At 36.2% G+C, this 21,802-nt stretch overlaps 1 protein-coding gene across 1 annotated transcript in view; it reads right to left on the bottom strand.

Moving 5' to 3' along the window:
* SEMA3D (semaphorin 3D) overlaps positions 1 to 21,802 on the bottom strand; it is a 133,153-nt gene that overhangs the window by 17,254 nt on the left and 94,097 nt on the right. The window contains exons 11-15 of the mRNA XM_037066141.1: positions 10,031 to 10,253; positions 7,448 to 7,536; positions 5,590 to 5,631; positions 2,503 to 2,660; positions 31 to 95 (exon numbers count right to left, since the gene is read on the bottom strand). Coding sequence (XP_036922036.1) covers positions 31 to 95; positions 2,503 to 2,660; positions 5,590 to 5,631; positions 7,448 to 7,536; positions 10,031 to 10,253 — 577 coding nt within the window. The remainder of the gene's footprint in view (positions 1 to 30; positions 96 to 2,502; positions 2,661 to 5,589; positions 5,632 to 7,447; positions 7,537 to 10,030; positions 10,254 to 21,802) is intronic.

The raw sequence follows: 21,802 nt of genomic DNA, 5'->3' as shown, positions 1-21,802 counted from the left end.
TAGAGAAAAGCATATTAAACATATACTTACTGTCTTCTACATCCCAGCACTGGGTGATTGGGTCTCCATACTTAACGTCTTGGCGTCTAGCTCGCCTAAGGAAAAGACATTAAACTGTTGAGAACCGCAAGCGTGGTAAGGGGAATACACAAAATTTACAGCTAACACTAACAGATGTGGCAGAAGCACAAATATGCTTATCTACTGCTCAACTTAAATGCAGGTCAATATTCCAATCACTCTACCATTTAATCAAATGTTAGTAGTAGTAACATCCTAATTTGAAGAATCCTATTTGGGCAATAAGATGAGCTGAATTTTGTTTAACTACTACAGCATTCTTTTCCTCTGAATTTGACAGCACAAGAAGTTGACTATAAATATAATCCAGGTTTTATATAATTCAAGTGGGAGTAACCATCCCTACCTTCTTTTTTAAGTTATTCATAATGAAGGTAATAAGACGTTAAAAATGTTAGTGGGTAAGAAAATATACACAAATAGAGAACACCTTATCATATGAGATTTAGTATTACATAGATGTAATTAAAGCAACAAGTTAAATACTGTTACTTGAAATAGAAGTACAAATTTGGTATAGTGTGAGTGGCTAGATGCTATTTGTATCTGCTGATACATACTTCACATTGTTTTCTGATTGTAGTAATAATAATAATAATAATAATAATAATAATAATTTTGTGTATATAGTCACACATTTTCCTTAAGAGAAAATAGTAATTTCTGTATAAAAAAAATTGCTACAGCTCTGTTAAGCCAATATTTCGTAATTACAATATATCTTCATTTGCTTTGGCTATTTTATATTGCTACCTCAGAGATCACACAAGTCACAGCAAACCTCCTTCAATATCTAGCAGGGGTGTCCAACCTTTCAGCATCTCTGGGCCACATGGGAAGCAGAGCTGTCGTGGACCACACATTAAATACACAAACACTAATGAAAACTGAGGAACAAAAAAATGTTTTAAGTAAATTTACGATTTTGTGTTGGTCCGCATTCATAGCCATTCTGGGCTGCATGTGGCCCGGGGGCTATGGGTTGGACACGTTTGATAGAGTGTCCCTCAGGGCAATGCTGACCAGATGACAACCCTGCACAGGATTCACCTATCACACACATTTTTGGCTCACACGGACATTATGCTGGTGAGGGGAAATGTCACAGTGGCGTGTCTGCAGGATCACAGGTATAGCCTTGGGAGACGCAAGAAAAACTTATGATGGCATAAGGCCCATAGGTCAAGAATGTTTTTAAATCTTGACTTCTTAAGGAACAGGGTCAATTCATCAAACTGAAGGTTCATTACCAACTAATGATCATTCTTGGTTTTTAGCTTGTAGAAAACAAAAGCATTTCCCAATACTCACTGGGATGAGTACATTCTTGAACAAAATATTGAACAACATGTTGGTGACTTTTTACTTTGCAGCTTTTAACAATCTACACTCACACTTAATTCAGAGATTTCAAGGATTATAAAGTCTAGGAATTTTAAGCAGTATCAGCTATGGTAACTATACATTCCAGCTGCAACCCCTAAAATTTGCAATTTGACAAATCAGTAAAATTTCAAAAGAAAGAGTGCATATACTTACCTGTTCTTTTATTCTGTTAATAAAGACCTAACGATTTAAACAATACCATATACAATTTGCTGACTTTTTACCTGGAGTAAAATATGCCTTAATCATACTTTAGAAAATAGTGTTACTACTATAGTCCACATTTTAAAATAATTCTATCATAATACATTTAACCATAATACATAATACATTTAACCACCATCAGTCAAACTGGTGGGCAGGGGGGTTGCTCCCATTAATTTTGCTATTGAAAACAACGCTGAAGTGAGCCTGTTTGCATGTATCTTTGGGGGGTACCTTCACCCATGTGTGTGGCATAAATATTATTGACTAAAAATGGCACTGTTTTTAAGACACACAAAGCAATGAACTACAAATCACGAGGCACATTTTAAGGTTTAAGTGTATCTGAGTTGCAGAAATTGGCTAAGTTAGTTATTACTATAAAAATAAAATCGCACCAAGTCACTGGATATGCCTGGACCACGTGTAACCCACACTTGTAAACACATGTATATCTACACATGATACGCAAAACAATGAGTGCCTACATATTTAGATATAAAAATGAAAAAAAGGAGGAATGTAGTGAAGAATAAAGTAATAAAGAAAAATAAACTTTTCATGGTGTTTAACATTGGTAAAGAAAAAGAATATAAACAATTTATCACAATTTTTGTAAAGTTCCACATTTCAGATCTTTAGAACATTCTCTTTATTTTTCAAAATTTAATGTTATGCCAAAATATAAAATAATATTTTAATTTTAATATTCCTACTAGACCATGTTTTCTATATATTTTCTCTTTAACTTAAACTATAAGGCAAGGTATAGTTGTGAAATATTCATTGTATAGTAAGAAAAGTGTCATACTGACTCCGTGTGCCTCCTACCTTTTGGAAGTGGGTGTGTACCGAGAGCACGCAGTTCCATCCCAGGCACAGTAGGGGTCTCTGGCAAGACAACAATCCGCACAAGCTTTCCCGTAAGTGTCGCACCTGTGCAACGAGAGCTGGACCAATCCATCTTGGGAACCAATGTACAACTGTTGCTGCAAAGCAGGCAAAACAAATGAATTAGCAGCATCTTTCAAACTAGCCTTAAGAACTTCCCTTTTTTGAATACCACATCACAGATCTAACTCTGCCGCCTCGGGTGTCCCGCCCGTAATAAACACTTGTACAGACGCACAATAGAGATTAAGATAAGTCAAAAACTTCCATCCCGGCAGGATGGTGGTTTGAAGACCTCGATACTGAAATGGACAGCATTCTATAGGGCTGGAGTAACCTTGGCAGTAATTTAAGAAGGTCAAAAACCAGCTGCTGGACTGAGGAATTAAGATGTCAAATTCCTTCTCAAAGCTGAAAATATTCTTTGGTAAATTATAGCAAGCACACATGCTATAAGCAATACTAATGGTCTTCACCTGACAGAGTTTTTTGCATAAAAGATGGCTGAAAAGAAATTTATAAAATGTTCCTGTGGTTTTAACTATCATTTGCTAATGAAGTACATACCAATGATCCCTGAAGGAAAAGGGTTGTAAGTGGGAGAGAAAGCATTTGGCGTCACTACGAAGAAAGTATGAAGGAGACCCGAAGAATGCCAGATCATAAATGAAAGGCTTCAGGATACGGAAAATCCTGGCAAACAAACTTATATTTTGAGAATACGTCCTGAAAACAATGCTCTGCTCTCCGCATGTATTCATTTGAGTGTATGTGGTGGCGGTGAGGGAGTGGAGAATGAGGGGTGGGTGGCACAAGTGAGTAAGCCATAGTCCGTGCCTTCAAAAGCTCATGGTCAACTCTAGTGGACCATGTGGAACTTTACATGGAGGGAAAAAATCTGAGAAAATAGATATTGGCACAAATAATACACATGTACTCAACCTACAGAAATCTGTCTTATACCTCTCCCATCCATTAAACTGTCCGTTGAGACTGCTTGGTGGCTAAATACAGTGTATATTTTTTAGTATTTGCTTTCCTTCAATTTTCTATAGTGTTTGACACTAAGGACTTGAAACCCTTTTTACTTTCTCTGGTTCTTCCTCTTTATTTCTGCCTGACTTCTGTTTCCTTTGATGATCCTTTTCTCTGCATTAATGTTGAGTCTCTTTTCTATTCTCATTTATTTTCCATTCTTATTGCAAAGACTCAGAGGAATCTTGAAAGCAACAAAAATGGGAACACACTGATTCCCCTACATCTCCTCCTGCTGCCCGACGTTGGTAAGAAGGCGCCGCCCCAGCCATCCAAGACTACGGATCTGGAAGCTGTCTTTGAATCTTCTGTCTTTCTCCTTTCCCCTCATCACAGAGAACTCCTAATCCAGCCCTGGCCGGTTCGGGTCAGTGGATTGAGCGCCAGCCTGGACACCAAAGGGTCGCGGGTTCCATTCCCAGTCAGAGCATATGTCTGGGTTGTGGGCAAGGTCCCCAGTAGGGGGTGCAAAAGAACTCCTAATCTATTTCCTCTCTTTCTTCACTGCCACTGCCACTATTTTGGGCCTCATTATTTCTGTCCTGGATTACTCAGGAGTGTCCCAATATTTCTGCTGACTTCAATCTTATATTCCAACAACCCTCCACGTCTTATGCAGGATTCAATCCATCTTTGGCACTACCACCTCAGACTAATCTTTCTAAAAGGAAAATCTAATTATCACACCCTTCTGGTTAAAGATTTTGATTGTCCTTAGATAAAATTGTTAAACTTCTCAGCAGAACATATAAAGATGTACCTAATCTTGCTCTGTCTTATTTCCCTAGATTCATGTCTAGCTTCTTATCCCTGGAGCATACATATGCTCTTTGCTCTAACTGTACAGAACTCACTGGAATAAACTATTGTGTCTTGCTCTTCACACTTTCCCAAGAGCTCTCTTCTACTTGGGATACACTTCACCCCGTCATCTCCCTTTATATTTATCCGGATTACTGCGAAATCTTTGCTTTTGCTCAGGTTACATATCTCTGTTTTTTGCTATCTTCCCCTGTACCCATGGCTTTCTTTTAGATTCGTCTGTCTCCTCTGTCTCCCTAGTACATGCTTCCATTGTTCCCTGCATTGTCAGTAGCCCCTTTGTCTCCCAGCTCCACTGCGAGCTTCCACAGACTAAGGGCTAAGTCATTCGTGCATTTCTGTACCTTCCAAGGATAACAGTAGGCCTTCAAGAAGCGAATATTGAATGACTGAACAAGTGAATGAAAGATACTGAAGAAGAAACCTATTTAGATCTTTTCCCTAAAATTCCCTGTACCATACTAGGCATAGTAGCCTAAGGCAATTTCAGAAACACCTTAATGTTGAACATATCATCACATGATTTCTTAAACTTTAGGGGTCCACACAGACACAGGAATGCAAGTCTTAAACTTTTGAATCAATTGGGACTTAGAGTATCATATCTGAGAACCGGGAAAGCATATCAAATATTGTTATTATTATTAGCTACCATTTGATTCACACTTATAATGTACTCTCAGTCTAAAACTTTGCACACAGCAACCTATTTATTAGGAAGTGGATTTTTTTTAAACTTTGCTGTTGAGGAAACTGATTCTGGGAGTCAGACTGGAGGTTAACTGTTGGGCTATTTGCCACCACAGTTCATAGTAAGTCCTAGACTCCCTGATTAAAAACCATTTTTAATGATTAAAGCTGATATTCCACATAAATTACTTTATGGCCTTGACAGAAAGACATCCTCATGAGACTGGAAGAGGGAGCTCGATTTTCAAGAGCCAAGGGAGGAGGTAATATATTATTCAATTAATGAAATTTGGTTTCATTTCTCCCAAGGCAAAGTTGAAACTACAGCCTTTTATCAGTTATAAAATAAACACATAAAGTTCTTTCTATTACTTATAATTTAACTTTCAACTTCAATAGATTTTCCCTAAAAGTAAACTTTGATTCAATTATCCTGTTGCTTTGTGGTTAATTTTTACACACAAAAAAATTAGAATGTACCTGCTTCAAAGACAATTCCATGTTCAAGATGATTGATGAATGCTGAAAAAAAGAAGTTCAATGTTAATCACCATTAACAGTCCTTTAGAGAAGCCAGTATGTTGTTTCACTTTGTACCAAAGATCAGTGAAGTAATCTTCAAGGCTCTGTTATATACGGAAGAAAAGGATCGTAATGTTTGCTATTTTCTCCCAATAGGTACTGATTCTACCCTAATAGAAATGATTGAAATAGTTTTTTTAAAGTATCTTATTAAAGAAAAATCACCTAACTGTATGAGAAACACTCTGTTGAAAATTGTTCCCAGTTATCCACACGGTTTCCCCTTCTTCTAAATCTCCTTATCTTAACTGCTTCCATATAATTCAAACTAGTGTTGACAAGAACATCTCCACAATTATTTATTACTTTTTCCTGCTCTTACTTAGATCAGTAGTTGGAAAACCTGTTCAAGTAGCAGAGTTCTCAAGAGTTACGGTGCTCCTTGCGGAGGACCCCATTCTTCACGGAGCCCTGCGGACTGGTGCACGTGCTTTCCTGATATAAACTGGGGCCCCTTTTATTCGTAGGAAACATGGCCCTACGATGCAATAAAATCAGAAACTTGAACACAAAAGCCACCAAAAAAAGGATGGAATGTTTACTTTTTGAAGTCTGTCTATCTATCTATCTATCTATCTATCTATCTATCTATCTATCTAAATTCATTCATTTCTCACCAGTCAGTATTTACTAAGCCACAAACAGTAGAGGTCAAAAGTTTAAGAAACTATATGAAGAAAAAATTTGAAAGTGAGAAAGTTCTAGCCAATAACTTTTTATTCTGTATTTAAGAAAACATGCTTATTATTTAATCTTAACAGTGAAACCCGCAGGATTCCTGTTGACCACTGACAGCCACTGAATGAGCCTTATTTTAATATACCTATATGTGTCTCTGGGGCTTTATTTTTGGCCTCGGGTTAACACTTGTATTTGACAACAGCTTCTCCCTTGGGAACCACCCAATATTTTGTTTTTGGTAGATGCCAGATAGCAGGTCTTTTCCTTGTTAACTCCTTGACCACTATTTTCTTCACAATGTAAACAGGATTCCACAGAAACCAGCGCCTTAATTAACTTGAGACCCTCCAAGCAGAGGGCTCTGTTCTCTTTGAGGGCAATAGATGTTTACGAGGAAACAGTCCATTTTAATAGCTACTTCAACAAAAATGTTAGAAAAGGCACACCATGCTTTTAAAAGTTCTTATAAGAAATACAATGTTATTTCTAATGTTATTTTCATAAATAATTTTAAATTGAAGTTCACTACAAAGAATGCCATAACTCAAATTGACTGTTAAAAATCAAAGGCATTCCCTAAATCTAGAAAACGATTATTTTAGGTTGACCAACTCTTTTGGTGGGCAAGGGGAACGTAACACACATGAAGACTTAACACAACCTTTTTCTTTTTAATTTCCTTACAGAAAAGCAAGGACACATGAGAAAACCCTTCCAGTTTTCTCAAATTTAATTGAGGAAAAATCGAAACGTAAAATCTACAAAGGAGAAAGCACCTGGATGGTAAAGGAGACCCAGGCTTTTATCTGCTGTGGTGACTTGTGTGGCCTCAAGCTCAGAGAGTACAGTAATGAGGGGCAAGCCCAGGAGCCCCCGGTTTGGTGCTGTTCTACAGGGAAAAGGGAGCCTTGTTCTTATTTTAATTTTTTCCCCATTGTGTAAGGAAAAGGAAAACAAAGAAGTGATTTGCAAAGAATTTTCCAGGAGAAGTGATGATGTATTAAAACACGACTATGTCAAAGCCTACAGTACAATTTCACCGTCTCTTCTCCCGGAACTCTGGACGGAGGCTTACCTTGAATATCTGCAACTCCTCCAGCACAACCTCTTCCATATTCCACTTCTCCTTTGAAATGCTGACCACTTTTAGGACCGTTCCAATGTCTGAAAAAATGCATTACCTGTTATCCTATTCCTCCTTTAATGTCCAGTTGTAAGCATATCCCTAGAAATCTTTGCACGACACCCTGATTTTCCTTTAAATGCCTTTCAAGGAATCAGATTAAATAAGGCATGCAGAAAGTGAAGCTTAATGTCTAAAATTGTCCCTTCCCAAAATATTATAGTTTTTATCTCATAAAACACATGTTTATAAAGAAATATTAAAAGAGACATGCTTGGAGTATATTCCTCACAAGAGAAAGATTATGTCTCATTTAAATATTGGTGAAAAGATAATAAAAGTAGAATAACATTTTAAAACAATTAAAAAAGTTAAGCCCTGGCTGGTGTAGCTCAGTGGATTGAGCACAGGCCTTCGAACCAAAGGATTATGGTTTGATTCCCAGTCAGGGCACATGCCTGGGTTGCAGGCCAGTTCCCAGCAGGGGATGCATGAGAGGCAACCATACATTGATATTTCTCTCCCTCTCTCCTTCCCTTCCCTCAAAAGATAAAAAAATAAAATTTTTACAAAAAGTTAAATATATTAAAGTAAAAAAACCTCTCAATGTAAGAAATATTTATTATTATATTCAATTCACCACAAAAGGATATATATTTAATAACATTAACAAATAAAAGATGAATAATTAAAATTATATACATGGAGAAAACCGTAGCTCATTTTACAAATTTATTTTACACACAGAAACATTATTAGTGGGTTAGAAACTAAAGTTTTGTTTTAAAGTACTTAGTTAAATTGAAGACTATAAAAAGGTTAATCATATAACCCCCAAATTGACATTTTAAAGAGATGACTTAAGTATAGGACCTTACAATGCAGTTCCACACAATTCAACTAATACAGAAAAACAATGTAAAGAACACAAAAGCACTGTAGAAAAAACAAAAGAATCCCATTTCAAATTAATTTATACAAAATAGATGCTTTTAAAGTTCTAAGCACTGGGGTTGGAGTGTATCTACATGCATGGTAGTAATCCTGTTTGTGCAAAATAGTCTAGATTATTCATCTGTTTTCACACGATTAAGAATTGGGCTCTTCAAAAATATTAAATATAATTTTTTCAAATGTCATTGCAAATCTTAGTATCCTCATAATTTAATCAGTAAAAGGAGGTAGTGCCACCTAGTGGCAGAATAGCGTTTATGACACTGAAACATTTAAAACCTAGGAATGAGTTTGGGTAGGGAGTAGAAATTACTTGGCAAACTCATTAGAATGAGGGACAACCTAATTATTTCAAGTTTTGACACTTCAGCAGCTACCTATGTAGAAGCGGGAACATCATTTCTTTGCTTTTGCCTTAGCAGTGCCTTTTGCAACATAGTCAAGTTGGACTACTTTCTTGAAAGCTCGTGGAGTCTGTTACGCACACGCTTCGTAATAAACCTGACTTCTGTAGATCTAGCATATTTTAGAATTAAAGTTTTTCTAAAGTTGTTCTGGACTCCTAAAAACCTATTCCAATAAAAATGTTCATTTCATAAAAACTCATTAGTTTCCATCATTGTGCAATACTCGATCCATTAAATTAATATACTCTATGTAAGTGCTTTTGTGTTAATGACTCCTGTTTTATTTACTGCCATTAGAATTAAGATGACATTACTAGATAACACTTTTCTTATTTTTGAGATGTGCTTAATTAACAATAGTTCTCTCTCTGGAAAAAAATATTTTTCATCATTTTTAATTACTAAGTTGGCACACAAAAAAATAAATAAATCAGTGAAGCAGGCTCCGATAATGAATGAAAGTGATAATCTACAAATTCAAGGATAAAAAAATTAATCTCCAAGAAATTTCTACTTAAAGAGCTTTACAAAGCAAGGCTTAACTATTTTGAAAGGCCATTTTAAGTCATCTTCAGTCCCTGATTCTCAAAACTGGGCAAAAGGACACCTTGGGGTAGGGCTTATCAAATATATTTGCAGGAAAAGGGAAATGCAAAGTTTGGAAATAAAGAAACAGTGCCTTGTTCTTCTTGTTTAATTTTAGTCCACAGTTATTCAACAAATACATATTGAGCACCTAATGTATAACAGACACATTGCAGTTGTAATACACAAATATATCGAGAAATCTCAAATATACACTAAAGGAGGTTGGGAGACATTTATGATTGTCAATTAAAAGCATGTGCTATGCAATTTTAATAAATACTAACAAGTGAGCACCTGAAAAGAGATGCATCTATCTTGGTCTGGATAATTTTCAACAAGGTAATCCCCAAAAGTACTCAAAACTCAGGAAAAGAACTAATGAGAAAAGCAGGCAGGTTTGAGTGTGAAGAGGGGTATAGGATAATTTCCCTAAGATGGAGCACAACAAAAAAATACTGACTGGATATTAGGTAATAATTAATCATTTTGTTTTTGACATAGATATTTTTGAAGTTTTGGGAGGTTTTGTGTGTGTGTAACAATGAAGAATTCTTTGGAAGGAAGGCACAATCTCGTGCTAGGGTACCTGTTCCAAGAAACATCACGTCGTACTGGCCATCTTCTGCAACCACGTGATCCACTACGATCTGCGTCAGCCTGTAATCCACATTGATCCGTTTGAATGTCGGTCCTCCCACAACCGGATACACCGATTTATACATCACAGGGTGCCGCCGGATGAAACTGATGACATCGTCTGGGAAATCACGGGTGGATTTGATCAGTGGGTCATAGGTTTTGCTTGGACACTGAGAAGAAATGAGAGGAGTAGTGTTCATGTTCCTGAGAGGTTTCCACTTTCTTCTAGTAAAAACGCTTATCATTGATAATATTTAAGAAATGGTGAACAGCATAAATGTGGAATCATTTGTACTTACAAATAAACGCAGGTTACCTCAGATAAATCTAAATCTAATCCTCCCTCCCAAAGGTACTATAAATTACATTTATTTATCAGTATTTTCTAAAGTTTCCACAGTGTTTTGTTTCTATGAGGATTTTTATTTCTTTTTTTAATATTTTATTTATTTATCTCTAGAGGGGAAGGGAAGGAGAAAGGGAGAGAAACATCAATGTATGGTTGCCTCTCGTGTGTCCCCCGCTGGGAACTGGCCCGCAACCCAGGCATGTGCCCTGACTGGGAATCAAACCATAATCCTTTGGTTCGAAGGCCTGTGCTCAATCCACTGAGCTACACCAGCCAGGGTGAGGATTTTTATTTCTAATAAAAATAAGTGAAATTTGAGTTGAAATAATTTTGAAGAAAGTAATCTGTAAACATGGGAATAGGAGAAATCATTATTTTCAATTTATCTTAATTTAAATTTCAGTTTTAAATTAAAACCTAATTATTACTGGTGTGAAAATTACACAGCGAACAACTCAACATCTCTGCCTCTGAAGGATCTGTGGAACTCTCACTTCTGTATACAATTGCCTGTGTGCCTTTAGTGTCCACCAATTCAATAGTTAGCATACCCTGCCCCCTGCTGGAAAAGGAAAAAAATACAGACATAAATTAAATGATTTGCTGTCTTTATCCAAAGAACATGAATAGTTACTTTTTATAATTACTTTGCTGAAGTACATATCTCTACTCCTATATTCTAAATCTGTTTTATGATTTCAGTGTATTATAATTTAGTAGGTTATTGCAGAATAATTGTGTTATCAAGTTGGAATTCTTAATGGGCTTAATACATCCTTTTGGAAATGAAAACTTCAGCTTTTGGACACAGGCATAGAGAAGAAAATTAGTGACATTGAGAAAAGCTTTCAAGAATGTGCTGCATTTTTCATATTTCAGTTTTCTGAGAAGCTGGAGGTAATTTCTACTGAACTTAACTATTTACACTAGGCATTAATTAGAATCCTATGGAAACTCCAAAATGGCCCTGGCTGATGTAGCTCAGTGGATTGAATGCCATCTTGTGAACCAAAGGGCTACCAGTTTGATTCCCAGTCAGGGCACATGCCTGAGTTGTAGGTCAGNTGAGAAAAGCTTTCAAGAATGTGCTGCATTTTTCATATTTCAGTTTTCTGAGAAGCTGGAGGTAATTTCTACTGAACTTAACTATTTACACTAGGCATTAATTAGAATCCTATGGAAACTCCAAAATGGCCCTGGCTGATGTAGCTCAGTGGATTGAATGCCATCTTGTGAACCAAAGGGTTACCAGTTTGATTTCCAGTCAGGGCACATGCCTGAGTTGTAGGTCAGGTCCCCAGTAGTGGGTGACCGAGAGGCAAGTACACACTCATGTTTCTCTCCCTCTCTTTCTCCTTCCTTCCCCTCTCTAAAGATAAATAAATAAAATCTTTAAAAAAAACCCTCCAAAATGTATCGTACTTCTTAATCAAAGCATTCAATAGGGTTGTTCTCAATAGGGAACTAAAGATACTGAGAGAACTTTAACGTCACACCATATACCCTTGACTCAATTTTGTACTGATGGCTCACTATACTAGAAAAATATCAAAAAAAGTTGTACAAAAATATCTGTTGATGATTTGTTTAATTAATTTGAAAATATCTTTATCTTTTACACACACACATGCACACACATAAACCTTGTATATCTGGTTGTAATAAACTGATCTTTTCTTGATATCTATTTATTTGTCCCAGGCTGAACCAAAGAGGTTAGAAACATCCTAGAGTATTAGTCACTTGGTAATTACTTAGCATGTTCTTAACTGGGTGGATGTTGTTTAAGCATCTAAGTCTGTCTGCAGTTGCTGCTCCCAGCACTTAGCCAAGTGAAATCTGTCAACTCTATAATGGAAGGAACCCCATATTAAATAGATTAAGCTGCAACTCAAAATAGATACCAAGCTCAAATGATTCAAAGCTCTTGACCAATTAGAGGCTGCATGTTTGAGGCTCAGTCAAAGGCAATTCATAGTGGGCTTATAGCTTATAATGGCTGCAGTAAAAAGTGGTTGGTCTATCATTAAAATCAAAGCAAATCAAAGATTTTGCCTGCATTGTATTTTTAAAACAGCCCTCCAACTTAAGAAAAAAAAAATCTTTTGACTTTGCAGCTGTAGTTACGCAGTAGCCCAAATTCCCAAAGAAATAATATGACAATAGTGAAGTCACAGTTTTGGGTATCAAATTTTCAAGTAATTTGAATTTTTAACATGAGAAAGTATAGGTGGTTGAAGATATGAACATTTAGCAAAGAATCAAATTTTCCTTATTGCTTACCCCTGACGAAAGGTTTAAATGTAATAAAATTAAAGAAAAAAAAGGGAAACCTGGTTTCTATTGACTTTTATAAAATGATCTTTGGAAATGTATTTTTTTTCGGCAGCTTTTCCTCGTGGCAGGCTGCCAGGGTTCGCGTGAGATCTTTTCCTCCAGGTTGCTTTGCGAGATCTCTCGGGTCCTAGGCCCTGCTCAGCTTTCACGAATGAAAGTGATTTGGTAGAGCTGCTCTCTGAGGTCTAAGATAGTACAGTTTGAACCAAATATTGTTATTGTAGTACACTAAAAACCAGAGGAACTTGTCCTTTGATATTTTATAGCTGCGTAGGCATAGATCTAAAAATAACTTGAGATGCCAAGCAAAGGATGCAGGGGAGAGCAAAATAGGGAAGAAAAATTCCAAAAAAGAAAAGAGCAAGTGTGGAAAAATGCTACATCTAAAGCGAACGAGCATATTCAACTATAGGATTTTCCTTTAGAAAATCCTATAAAGTTTTCTTATTGCAGCTTTATATCCCAGGTATTAAAAATCTAGTGGATTTTCCTCTCTATGTATGTATGTACTTTCAATTTCTATGAATTAACTGTACAGGTCAATTCATTTCTGCCTCCAGCTTTCCAACATTTGCCTCACTTCCCCTAATGTAGCTCCTGTGACTGTAGGAAACAAATCAAGGAGCTTAGCTGCGTCTCCACCTTTTGTATAGAAAATTCTGAGCTAGATTAAAATTTGAGGGGGGCAAAAAGAGAGCAATGCACAAAAATTTAAAATGTTGTCATGTTGCTGGAAATCATACTGGCCAAAGAGAAAAGAGACCTGTCTAGACAAACCCTGAGATGAAAGGGTAAATCCAACAGCAATGAGCCCTGTTCAGGGCCTATCTCTCATGGCTGGCAGCCGGCTAGGTGTGATCATGTTATGCTTGGCAGATCTGCCTGTTTGCAGAGGGCCTTTAGTAGTGCAGTGGGAAGCAATGGATAAGAGGAGAAAAAATGGTTATTATCCAATGAGAGAACTTGGCCCCTTGGCCAGGCACCAGGCAGCTGTTCAAAGTTTTTTTTCCTCCACGTCCCACCAATGCCTCAGGCTATTCTCCGCAGGTTTCAGTTTCCTTTTAAGAAGCAAATCAGAGGAATGACTAACATGAGGGAAGAACTGCCTTTCATTTCTAGCAAACTGGGAAAAATAAACTAAAATGCAAAAAAAAAAAGCCTGATTCTCATGTATGAAGTAAAAAAAATGCAGATTCAATAAGGACCCGGCTTATTCATCTAAGAGTGAGTTTATAAGAGCCATGGACCAGGAAAGACCCTATATTCAACATCCGAGGTGGAAAGTCCAGGGGTACAAGTAACAGACGTAAATTTGTCTCTCTTCCTTTCTTTCAGGTACCCTTTCCTTTAGAGGAATTTCTATACCAGGAAAAGGAAAATATTGGTGAACACTGCAAGCAGTCTGGGTTTTAGAGGACCTCATTTTAAAAGTGAATGCTGGCTCTATGCAAAAGAAAATTAAAATCAGTTCTCTCTCATCACTTCCCAGAAACACAGCTTCTCTACAGCTGAAAAGAAATAAAAGTGAGGTTCTGTCATTTCTCCTCTTCAAAGTCCTCAGTCTCAGGAACTTGGAATCAGGAGGCCCAGATTCTAGCCCCGCCTCTGATTATCCCTTCTAGAATTCAAAAACAAAAGCAAAAAAAAAAAAAAACCCTTGAAGATTTAAAAACAGAATTAAAGATATCCTCAGTAATTTAGAGAAGCAATGACAAAGTAATAATTTGTTATCCAGTAAGTAGAAGGCCATGCCGGGGGCAAATGTTGAGGAGAAAATAAAACTGTGAATTTTTATATGATAGGTATCTATGAGCCAGTGATGTATAACATGAGATTTCCTTAAAGTTTTCCACAAATTAGGAAAGTCCTACTTAGAACAAAAACAACAAAATGTGACCCATATGTCTCTGCTCTCAACGAGCAGACAGCATGAGACGCTGTGAGAGAACCCTTCCATGTTTTTCAGCCCCCATTGGTAAGACTACCACAGCCTGATACTCCACACATCAAAAGAAAGTTTAGGATACTGTTTTTAAACTACAGAGTTTTCTTTGATCAGGCACACCTGTGTTTGTAAGCCAACATTCAAACTCCCTTTATCTATAATATAATCAAGAAAATCCTTATGTAATGGGGCCAGCTGAGGTTACAGCTTGCATCGAATTTAGAAGATTAATGAAGAGTTACACTTCTGAGAATCATCAGCTCTCTAAGAATATGTCATCGTGATAAAACCAAATATTTTAGGTGTGTCAGGAAGAGAAAACAGGATACCGCAAAAGTTTTGGAACTTGCGGAGGATTCCATGGTCACCTCAAACCCCTGCCGTTTCCAGGCAAGGTGGAATTCCTCAGCCATCATTCTAGTTCTCGGTTAAGCACCGTGACAGACATCCAGTCGGCTAGATACACCGCATCACTGACATGATGGGCCATTATTCTGTGATGCAATCCTTCCACGATTTGCTTTGTTGAAGCAAATTCATAAACCAGTCTCAATTAAGGCAGTGATGATTTGACATGTGAAAGCAAAAAAAGGCCTTTCCAGAACAGGTGGCTATGCCAGGGCCCAGCGCTGGCTCACTGTAACAGGCATGGTCTGGTGAACTTTTCAGTGGACCCGGAATCAAAAGAACTCGGTGTTTCTTTGGTGTCTTTTACAGTGTTAGAAAATCTAATAATTTGGTGGGAAATAAATTAGGACTAAGGCACACATCCACATCCTGAGTTCAGGAGGTTTTATCTCACCGCAGAAGGACAACAGGGACCCTACTGTCCAGGGAGGAAAATGTTTTGCTTTCACTTTTGACTTTCTCTTGTTAAAACATAGGTGAGTTGTACATGATGCGGCTTCTTGTTTACTAAAGATTTGAAATGTGAGGTAGAGAGAAATACCCCATTATTTTGCATTAGGTGGCAGTTGAAAAAAATCACTTTAAGACTGTTTTTGTAGTGGGCCAGTTTAATTAAAAGCTCATCGAATAATATATAACTATTAGTTCTGAAAAAGTATTTGTAAGTTTTCTAAATATCTGGATCCTAAAATAGATACGGAGAGGGGCAATGTTTACACAGGGACTACTTGAGATTGAATGATTCTTAGGTTTTTACAGGATATTTTGATATTTTTTCTTCTTCTTTTCTTACTAAAAAGACAAAGTTTTTTCAGGGTTAAGCTGTTAGTGGGGATTACAATTTATTTACCACTCACCAACATACAAAAAATACAATCTATTGAAATAAGTTACAAAATTAAAAAATAGTATTTACTACTACCTCATTTTGCTCCCTACTAAAATGGAGCCTTAGTTAGGAAATTCATGTTTAAGTTTTGATCTTTAAAAATACAATTAAAAACTTTTAACCGTAAAAGCAATAACTTTTGGGGTGGAGGGTAAGTGCAATTTATTATCTTTACAAAATTAGAGGTTTATACTGTCAAAAAACTGGCAAAATAATTCACGAGTAGTGAAACATACATTTCTTAAATATATGAACTTCAAAAACTGGTGCTTTCTACATCCTGGCCATTGTGAATAATGTGGCAAGGGACAAGGGAGTGATGGTCTCCCTTCAAGATCCTGAGTTCAGTTCTTCTAAGTAAATACCCAGAAGCGGAGTGCTGAATCATTCAGTATTATTCCTCATTTCGGAGGAAGCTTCATACCGATGGTGGAAACAACCTAAATGTCCACCGATGTAAGACTGGATAAAAAAGAATGTGGTGTATATACAATGGTATATGATTCATCATGAAAAAGAAAGAGAGTCCTGCAATATGCGCCAACAGAGATGACCTGGGACACTATACTAAGTGTGGTAAGTCAGTCACAGAAGGATGGACATTGCACAGTCCCACCTATATGCTATCTAAAATAGTCAAACTCGAAGAACAAGAACAGAATTGTCATTCCTCTTCCCTTCCCAGGATCTAGAGAGAATATAAAACAGAAAGTAAATCTTTCATAAAAATCAAGTATCAAAAAAGAAATCCTCTGTTTAAAAAGGAGTTCTCTAGCATCCTGTTGTTTCGGGCATGACCCCAGTCTTATTTCCACATCTGACCTGCACCCCTCACTGTATGGCACGTAATTCCATATTTCATTTCACTTGGAGCTTCTTACAGCAAGACCCACAGTTAATCTATGATTTACAAAGTCTATCTGAGCAAAATACAGTTTGTTCAGACATGCTGGTTAGACACCAGAGGGCAGGAGAATCCTTTGAAGGGGAGGCATTCCGTAAGTGCAATATGCCGGCACACTTAAATTTCCGGACTTATTCATTAACATTGCAGGGCACTGATATCACTGCAAGGCCAGGCGTTTAGGTTTGGCTTACCACAGGAAGGACATGATAATGTCAAAACTTTAAGGAATTAAAGTATCCATGGCACACTGAACTGTTGTATTGTTTATTTACCTGAGTGATAGTGTCAACAGAAGCTAAAACTCGACTTTCACAGCCATTTGGATGTAGAAAATGCAAAAGCAAAGGTTTGCAATAATCTTTAAAATTTTTAACACAAGTGGGAAGTGGATTCCAGTGAAGATTCTGACATTTCATAGAAAGAGAATTATCCAGCAATGAATTTATTAAAGTCTGATGTATTATACCAAGTTACAGTAAAAGGAATGACAAGTGCAATAAGACTTCAAAGCCTCATTATTATTTGTGCAGAGAACAGGTCAGTGTCCCTGGAGAGACAATGTAAGGGGTTTCTGGTTGTTTGCTTTCATCACTTCGAAGGGAGAATGGCATGGAGGTTAACAGCATTTATTTCTAGTTACATAGACCTAAGTTTAATCACAGTTACTCGCTTCATAAACTATGCAATCATGAGCATGAGTTTACCCACACCGGACTTTTTCTTATGCATAAGATGCCTCCATTATTATGTTGTCAAACAATATACTGAGATAACATAGAAGTCCTTGTCACTGCCTGTGGGTCATGAGGTGTGTTTAGTAATGGTTTTGACTTAAATTTCTCAACAGGAGGTTTGTAGAACATACAAAGATTCACACTTTCACTTGAACAAGAACTACCAAAATTAGGCTGATTAAAAACATATGAGAGATAATGTAGAAGACTGTGTAGAAATAAATGAAGTTAATTTTAGCTAGGTCCTGCAGGGGCCTATTGATCCGTTGAGTTTAGGGAATAGGTGAATATTAGAGAATATTAAAGAATAAGGGAGAGAAGACTGGTGGGAAAACACCAACACTCCCCTTCATTCTGCTCTTTGGCAATAAAATATTAGGAAACTTATTTAACTATTCTGGACATCAGTTTCTTCCTTGATAAACTGAGAGTGAATTACATGGTCTGTACCACCCACCATTCTAGATTCTCAGAATTTTACAAATGTATTTAGCTGATATATTTGGAAATATAATTTCACTGATTTTATGAATACAGAATTATTTAAAATGGTAAAGTTGATTTATATAAAGACTATTTGTGTAGCAGATTTTCACATCACATATATGATGTTCCTAACTTTAACACCAGCCCTCCAAATATAACATATTATGTAGAAAACCCTACTAATAATTGTATGCAAATAAAGAATAATCATTTTTAACTGTATGCAGATAAAGAGCAAATATCTTTAAACAGCTAAAGTAAGGAAGCAAAAAGTTTACACATTTATTCATGATTTTACAAATTTTCAAATTTGTCCATACTGATTTCAAAGAGATTATAAAAATAATGAATTACTTAGAAAAAAATGATATCTTTGGATACCACAGCTTTCTTGATATTTCCTCAAACTTTTCAGGAGAAGGGATCATCAATATTCATACACAGAACCAATTAGGAAAAAATGGCCCCAAATATATCATTTTAAAATACCTCAGTATTTTTTATATAAATAATATCTTTAAACTGCCTTAACATGGTTACTCCCCATCCAGAACCACTACAGACATAATCCAAATTTAGTCAGAACAACAAGAAACCCCTCCCCTCTTGTAACCAAAACTATAAAGCAAAATAAATAACCCCTGACAGTAAGTAGCATAATTTTTAAAATATATAAGTTCTATTAAAAAAAGGACAGAATTGCCCAGGCCTGTGTGGCTCAGTTGGTTGGAGCATTGGTTTGTAAACTGAAAGGTCATGGGTTTGATTCCCAGTCAGGGCACATGCATAGGTTGCAGGTCTCGTCCTGGTCAGAGAGCGTACATGCAACCAATAGGTGTTTCTCTCTCACAGGGATGTGTCCTCCCTCTTTCTCCTCCCCTTCCCCTCTAAGCATGCCCTCAAGAGAAAATAAAAAAAGGGAAAGTAAGGGAAAATTTTAAAAGAACATAATCTACCTGATCAAACACTGGCCTGCTATTTTCTAAGGGAGCTTTTGTCTCTGTCTCCATTACCAGCAACAGCCCGAGAGTGGGTTGTAGATACGATGTTTACAAGGCATAATTCTCAAAGCTCAGCTTCAGATGCAAATATATTTACACATTTTAAGAAGCACGGGAATTCAATGAGAAATACCGATGTTTAGAAAGGATAAAGGAATAACCATTGAATGCAACTTCCTTAAGCTTGATAGTATTTTTATTCTTCCAAATTGTTAAAAAGAAAAAAAATGTTAAGTATTTCTTTGGTAGTAGGGATACCACCTATTCCCTAGGTAATTCTCAACTCTTCACAAAAATACCTATAGTGTGAACACCGTATTTCTAGTATTCAACAGACAGACTGGTCTGTTTGCTGTGATGTGGCACCTCCTTTCTCACTGATGAAAACCCCTCCTCACTGACACGCAGGTTTTATTATGAGGAGGGAGGTCACACGCCATTTCAGGGAAGTGGCTGTGTCCCTATGAGGAGAGTGACATGACCCACGAAGAGTCTTTTCCATTCACGAGGCATTCACAGCTCTTTCAGGCCACAGCAGAGAAGCGATGGCAGCCTCTGCCTCTGCAGCACCTCCAACACCACCCTGACTGGAACCTAACGGAATCTGGGAGATCATTTCGATAATTTCAATTTCTTAGTATCATAAGAATCAACTGCTATATATGGGCATGCAAATAATTTTCTGAAATTAATGTGAATGGTTTCAGTCCCAAATTCTTTCTCCTATGACATCCAGATAGTTAAAAAGGCTTTTTTTTAAATGGCCTAAATGATCACCGTCTTTATTATTTAAAACAAAGTCATGTAGAAACAGCCCAGAATGTGATAACCTATGACAGTTAACCCCAAATTTCTAGTATAATAAAACTTCCCCAGAGTTAGATATATATATAATACATATATTATTATATATAAAATACATGTACTAATATATTTATTATATACAATATATTATTATATATAATAAAATTATATATGCTTCCTCCCTCTTATATATATATATATGTATATACATATATATAACTATATATAACACCTTCATTATATATATGTTTGTGTGTGTATCTAGTGCATATTTTGTAAAAGACTTCCCATGAAAAGGGAAAATAAATTATTTTAACATTAAAAGTCTTCAATTTAGTATCTTAGTCCAAGGACTATGAATTTGAACTCTGCCTCCTCAGTGTCTGGGTTTTCAGCTCAGCTTTACCTTTCCCTGGCTTTGTGATCTTGAGCAAGTTACTGTAGCTATTTGTGCCTGAAACCCCTCATCTGTAAAATAGCATTAATAATAATGGAACTTACTTCATAGAGTCATTGTGAAAATTACGGTTTGTAAAACCTATAGAAGAACATCCACCCTATATGTTACTGTTGTTAGATGTAAAAATAAGACAAGCAAGTACAGCTTGGATGTACAAAGAAAATAAAGGAAATCATGAATATTATAACATTATTATTTGCAAAAAAAGTATTCCCCCCAAAATTGTGGTTACCTTATAATTAGTCCAGAAACATCTCTGGAACATAGTTATACAGAGGTATCATGATGGAGGTTGTAAAGTGTGTTTTCCAAACTTAATTAGGTTGTACAGCAGGAAGATGAAAAGAGAATTAAGAAAGCCTGGCTACCAGCTGTTTCCCCTTTAGGAATGAATGTATGAAAAGGCAAAATTTTGTAGAATTTGACAGGTTAAGTCAATAATTTTTCTCAGAGATTTTTATGAGTATTTCAGGAATCTAAAACAAGTATTTTAGAAATACTCATACTGAATCAAATTAAAAAGGCAGTTTCCTTTATATCTGTTTAATATAATATTTAGTATTCAATATGTATTGAATTTGAACAATGTAATACTGGTTCAATTATCAATCCTAAAATATTTTCTTAAAAACTTGAACTGTTTTAATCACACCAACAAAGCAACGTGAAAGTCTTTGCTTTGTTGTCTTTGCTTAAAGTACACACACTGGTTTTTAAACTGCAGTTCTTTTTTAAACAGATTCATAAACTCTAAAACATATTTCTTGTTTCATCTGTGTTTTAATCATGATTAATATTTAAGTGAAATTTTGGACGTAGAATTCTTTAGGAGCTACCAGGGGTGTCCAACCTTTTGGCATCTCTGGGCCACACTGGAAGAAGAGTTGTCTTGGGCCACACATTAAATACACTGCAACACATAATCACCAAAAACTCATAATGTTTTAAATAAATTTATGATTTTATGTTAGGCCACATTCATAGCCAGCCTGGGCCCCATGTGGTCCTTGGCGGCAAGTTGGACACCCTTGATTTAGGTCTTTTCCCCATCTAAAATATGCATATTATTCCAAGGTGCATTATAACAAAAAAAGATAAATTTATACCAAGAAACAAGATAATTTAAATGAATCTTTATAATTGATGTCTTTTAAAAGTAGAAACTGAAACTCTAGCTATATAAATAGATCTATGTGGGGAATAAATATTTGGCATTTCCTTCTTATTTAGAATATTTGTCATTCTAAATACTAAATCATTTTGATGATTCTGTAGACTTATCAAGAATTAAAAACTATATTCTCTGCATAGCCTGCACTTTACAATAGTCCACTGTTTGCTGTAATACTAAAAAAAAAATGTTATGCTCCAGTGAAGGATGAAAATGCTAAAACATCCC

This window comes from Sturnira hondurensis, unplaced genomic scaffold (genome assembly GCF_014824575.4).
Source record: "Sturnira hondurensis isolate 20B ecotype Veracruz unplaced genomic scaffold, ASM1482457v3 Scaffold0016462, whole genome shotgun sequence".
Classification (NCBI taxonomy): domain Eukaryota; kingdom Metazoa; phylum Chordata; class Mammalia; order Chiroptera; family Phyllostomidae; genus Sturnira; species Sturnira hondurensis.
The sequence above is the reverse complement of the archived record's forward strand: the minus strand, read 5'-3'. Positions and strand labels throughout refer to the sequence as shown.